This window comes from Nothoprocta perdicaria, unplaced genomic scaffold, assembly GCF_003342845.1.
Source record: "Nothoprocta perdicaria isolate Ctin4 unplaced genomic scaffold, notPer1 scaffold_3, whole genome shotgun sequence".
Classification (NCBI taxonomy): Eukaryota; Metazoa; Chordata; class Aves; order Tinamiformes; family Tinamidae; genus Nothoprocta; species Nothoprocta perdicaria.
This window is the reverse complement of record NW_020455532.1, coordinates 314,168-318,925: the sequence shown is the minus strand read 5'-3', so window position 1 is coordinate 318,925 and position 4,758 is coordinate 314,168. Positions and strand designations below refer to the sequence as shown.

Sequence of the window (4,758 nt, the reverse complement as noted above, 5' to 3'; positions counted from 1 at the left end):
ACAGTCCGGCCGGGGCTGCGGCCGCCCCGTCAGAGCGCGCAGGACGGTTCCGCCGAGCGCTTGCGCAGCTCCTTGCCCGCGCGCTGCGGGCGCGGGGGCGCGGGGGCCGCGGCGCCCCGCAGCTCCGTGTCCTGGGGGTGCGCGGCGCCCGCCGCCGCCTCCACGCGCAGGTAGGCCTTGACCTTGTGCTGCCGCGCCGGCCCCGCGCTCGAGTCGATCACCCGGCACTCGTAGGTGCCCTCGTCCGTGGGCTTCACCCGCGAGAGCCGCAGCTTGTGCGAGATGTTGCTGCCGACCACCTTGACCACCTGGGCAGAGCGGAGAGCGGCTCAGCGGCCCCCGCGCCCCCCGCCCACGGGGAGATCGATGTGGCGCCGCGCGGGCTAATTAGCTTTTCTACCAAATTGATTCGCTCTCAGTATTTATCACCCAATGAAATTTAAGACTTACTCACTAGCCAGCGCTGCGGCTGCTCCTGGGCTAGGTCAATAAATCAGATTTACGACCCGCCCCGAGGCCCCCAACTCCGCTCCCTATAATCACACTGTGTGGCAAAGGCCATTTTTCTACTTGCCACAGCATTTGTTAGCTGAGGATTTTATGGTGTGTAGAAATTGGGCTGGAGGCCGCAAGCAGAGAGCCACAAACTCCCCGCAGATTGGGAGATGGGGCGGCCCCAACCCGCGGCTGCACTGCGCTGCAGCGGCACAGCGGGTGCACGTGGAAGTGTGTGTAAAACACACTTTCATACAAAACGTGCGTGAAAGTGCCCGAGCAGCCGGGCCCGGCTGCCTGGGGCACCCCAGCCCCAGCGCCCCGTCCCGCAGTGCTGGGTTAGTGCCGGGGAACGGGGCGAGCAGAGGGCGCCGGGCTGGAGCGCACGGACAGCGAGGCTGTAATGGGGGAGCACCTTTAAAAAAACCTTTGCATTAAAAGAGCAAGGAGTCACTTAAGGAAATTAATGGCTGGCAAATTGAGAATGAAGAAAAGAAAACCCCAATTTGCCGGCACCATGGGCAGCCTGGGAGCCGCTGCCCGATGCTCCCACAGCTCCGTTATGAGCAGCCATAAAAGCAGGCGGCCCCGTCAGCGCGGAGCTTGGCCGCTGCGAGCGGAGCGACGGCGCCTCGTGCTCTGGGGCACAAAGTGGCCCTCGTGGCGCCTGGACATAGCTCGGCAGGACACTCCGTGAGCTTTAAACAGCTCCAGGGAAAGGGCAGGGCTGCGCCGGGTGCCACGGCCAATCCCTCAGGCTCCCCTGGCACCGCCACCAGGCTCACGGGCCGGGAAGCGGCGGCTCTGGAGCCCTGGCTCCTCCAGGAATGGATCAGGCTCCGAGCTGCTCCGCTCCGGGGCTCTGGGTCAATTTGCCCTTTCCCAGCTCCTCACGTTTTACCAGAGCTGCTCACGGCGCTGCCGCATCCCTGCCAGCGTCTCCGAACTGCTGCCCGCACGAGGCGGCGGCCAGCCCAGCGCAGCCTCGTCCTCAGTATTCGGAATATTGGATATCTCTGTGCGGTGGCCGCGGCAGCGGGACCCTGGGCTGGGTTCATTGAGCTGCTTCGTGTCCCCTCATCCTGTGCACAGGACCACGCGGCTCCGTGGCCCCGTCCCGCCCGGCAGAGTGGGATGGTTCTTGCTGGTGTGAGCTCTTGGTGGGATCCTATGGACACGGGGCGGGATGCGCAGCCCTGGCTGCCCCCCGCACCCGGATCAGCTTCACCGTGTTCCCGGCGCCCCTGGGCTGCACCCGCCACCCACGCCCCATGGAAGGGAGAAACAACCCGAGGGGCCCCGGGGGAAGGGGCRGCCCTGCCTGCGCCTCCCGCCCTCGCGGGAACTCACGCTGATTTTCGTCGCGTCCTTGGTGGCCTCCTCATGCTGCGACGCCGGGAGCTGCGGGAGGAGCAGAGGAGACCCTGTTAGTTGGAGGTTCCGGCAGCACCGCATTCCCGGTGGGAGCAGGAATGGGAGCGGGAGAGCAGGAGAGGGCGCAGGAGCAGCATCGCTCCCTGGCGCTGCTCAGGTGGTGGCACTGCCAGGATGGCTGCCAGGGCCAGGGACARAGACTCATTAAAATACCTAAAGCTGCTCTTCTTATTCAGCCCTTATCTCTGTGTGCACAGCAGGAGGCCGAGGGAGGCTCTTGGCTGGCAGGACACCCGGCCAGGCGGGATGAGGACAAGCGGATGCATGCGGTGCCATGGGGAAGTGCGAGCACAGGGCAAAGCCCCTGGCCGGGATCTCGCTGGGAGCTGCTGGTGGGTCCAGAGCCAGCTGGGAATGGCCTCATTYGGGATGGGGACATTGTGGGAATGGCCTCATTCGGGATGGCGACAGTGCAGGAAGGCCCCCTCGGGATGGGGACGCCGCGCCGGGCCGGCACGTGCGGGCCGGGCCAGCAGGGCCTTACCTGGCTGGAAGGCCACGTCTGCTTGTCCGCCCAGTCCCTGTGGTTGCGCACGTACCACCACTGGATCTCCAGCGAGTAGGCGGGGGAGCCGCTGCCGCGGAAGGAGCAGGCCATCTCCACGTCCTCGCCCGCCTGCGCCGTCACGTCGTGCGGCGTCTCGGTGAACAGGGCTGCGGGCGACGGAGCGGCCATGCRGCACCCGCGGCGGAGCCGGCAGCTCCGCGGCGGATCCGGGGGCCGCGACCGACACGGCGGCGGCGGYGGCGCGGCTTCGAGGTCGGCACGAAGGGCTCTGCGGTGCCGACTGCTCCATCGCCCGCGGGCACCGGGAGCGCTGCTCGCTCCGCAGCCTCTCTGGCACCGGGAATGCAGCTCCGCCTGCAGCCCCGCCGGCACCAGGAATGCCGCTCCGCCTGCAGACCCCTGGGAACACGGGGCTCCCAGCGCATCGCGCCAAGCCTGGAGCCGGGCGCAGAACAAACCCTTATCAGCCCAGGGGAGCAGTTAATGCCTCCCGTATCTGCCTGTCCCTCCAGACACATGGAAATCCCATCTACTTATCGCTTCCCTCTAATCCAGCTCTGCAGGGAGCTGGGGGAGCGGCGCCGCGAGCGCTCCGGGCAGGGCTCCGGCCCGCTGCTACCCACACAGCGGCTCCATCGGCCCCGCTCCGGCCCCGCTCCCCACGGCCTCCCCGCCGCCCGGGAGCACCGGCCGGAGCCGTCCTCCGGGAACCGGCTTAATTAGGGAGTTGAAGGAGCCGGCGCTGCAGCCGAKAGCCTCTGGTCTCGGGCTCACGTCTAAATTAGTCTGCACACAATTAGAATGAGCTCGGGCACACCGAAATCAGGCAAATGAGCAGGGGGAAAAAAAAGGCTTGATTGCATCAAGAACCTCCTTCCTTTCCAGTTTTAATTGGGAAGCTCGTGTATCGACTGCCCTCAGGACTTGGACTTCTCGAAGCTCCCGAACACGAGCACGTGGCGCCAGGAACCAGACCCTGGATCCTTGGATGAGCTGGGGAGCATCCACTGCAGCTCCCGCCCGGCACCAGCCCCTCCGGGGCGGCTGCTCCAGAGCCGGGGCTGATCTGGCCCGGCAGAGCTTCCGCTCAGCCCCTTTCCCGGCGCTCCTCGTGCCCGGAGGCRGCTGCATCGCGGAGCCACGGGCGGCATCACGGCGAGGCCCCCRCAGACCCGGCTCCGGAGCAACCGCTCCATGTGTGGGCACCTCCCTCGGCTCCACGGGTGGCACCGGCACCACCAGCGCCAAGGACGGGACCAGCTGCCACCAAACCCAGCTGTGAGCCCTGCCCTGCGGAGCCATTTCACTTAACATTAATTGCTGCTTAATCTTCATTCAATATTTGGAGAAGCTCCGTTGATTCCTAACAAGTGGGAGGCCCRAGCGTGTCCTTTGGGGCCGCCTGGCAGGGCTCGAATCGCAGGGCTGGGGGTCCCAGAGCCCCCGAGGCTGTAGTGCAGAGCCTGGAGCCGCCCCGGGACGGGACACGGGGACGGACGAGCCTGGAGGCGCCGGCAGCCTCGGCCGCCCCGGGCGACCCGAGGCAAAGCGCGGCCACAGGCAGGAGCAGCCGCCTGCAGCGGCTGCCAGAGGTAAAATAAAGAATTGCTTTAATTAGCGCGGTTACGGCATCGCCCTCCGGTCAGGCTGCGACTTGKCAGCCGGCAGCAGCGCTTCCGAATGGCCCGTGACAGTGACAGACGCTTTGGGGACCCTCCAGAGGCGAGAGCAGAGGGRCAGAGGGGAGGGAGCAACAACCTGGGTGCCTGCATTGAAGCCCCAGCCGCCTGAACCAAACCCTGCAGCCTGCACTGAGCCGGCATCCTGCACCAAACCTGACATCCCACACCAAACCCGGGATCCTGCACCAAACCCGGCATCCCGCATCGATCCAGCATCCCGCACTGATCCAGCATCCTGCACCAAACTCCGCATCCTGCACCGAACCAGCATTTTGCACAGAACTCGGCATCCTGCACCAAACCAGTATCTTGCACAGATCCCCGCAGCCTGCACCGATCCCCACATCCTGCACCGATCCCCACATCCTGCACAGATCCCCGCAGCCTGCACCGATCCCCACATCCTGCACCGATCCCCACATCCTGCACCGATCCCCGCAGCCTGCACCGATCCCCGCATCCTGCACCGATCCCCGCAGCCTGCACTGATCCCCGCAGCCTGCACCGATCCCCGCAGCCTGCACCGATCCCCACAGCCTGCACTGAGCCCCATGCCCTGCCTGAGTCCCGGCCTCCTGCACCGACCCCTCCGGCCGCCCCGCAGCACAGACATCCCCGGAGCAGCCGCTCCGGCTGCCG

The 4,758-nt window shown here is 66.3% G+C and overlaps 1 protein-coding gene across 2 annotated transcripts in view; it reads right to left on the bottom strand.

Moving 5' to 3' along the window:
* Positions 1 to 29: 29 nt before the first annotated feature.
* VSTM2L (V-set and transmembrane domain containing 2 like) overlaps positions 30 to 4,758 on the bottom strand; it is a 5,257-nt gene continuing 528 nt past the window's right edge. Inside the window, exons 2-4 of one of the 2 annotated variants that reach the window (XM_026042147.1) lie at positions 2,414 to 2,583; positions 1,846 to 1,896; positions 30 to 308 (exon numbers count right to left, since the gene is read on the bottom strand). In XM_026042147.1, coding sequence (XP_025897932.1) covers positions 30 to 308; positions 1,846 to 1,896; positions 2,414 to 2,583 — 500 coding nt within the window. Of the gene's footprint in view, positions 309 to 1,845; positions 1,897 to 2,413; positions 2,627 to 4,758 lie in introns of those variants that run through there. The other variant, XM_026042146.1, reaches the window with a different exon arrangement.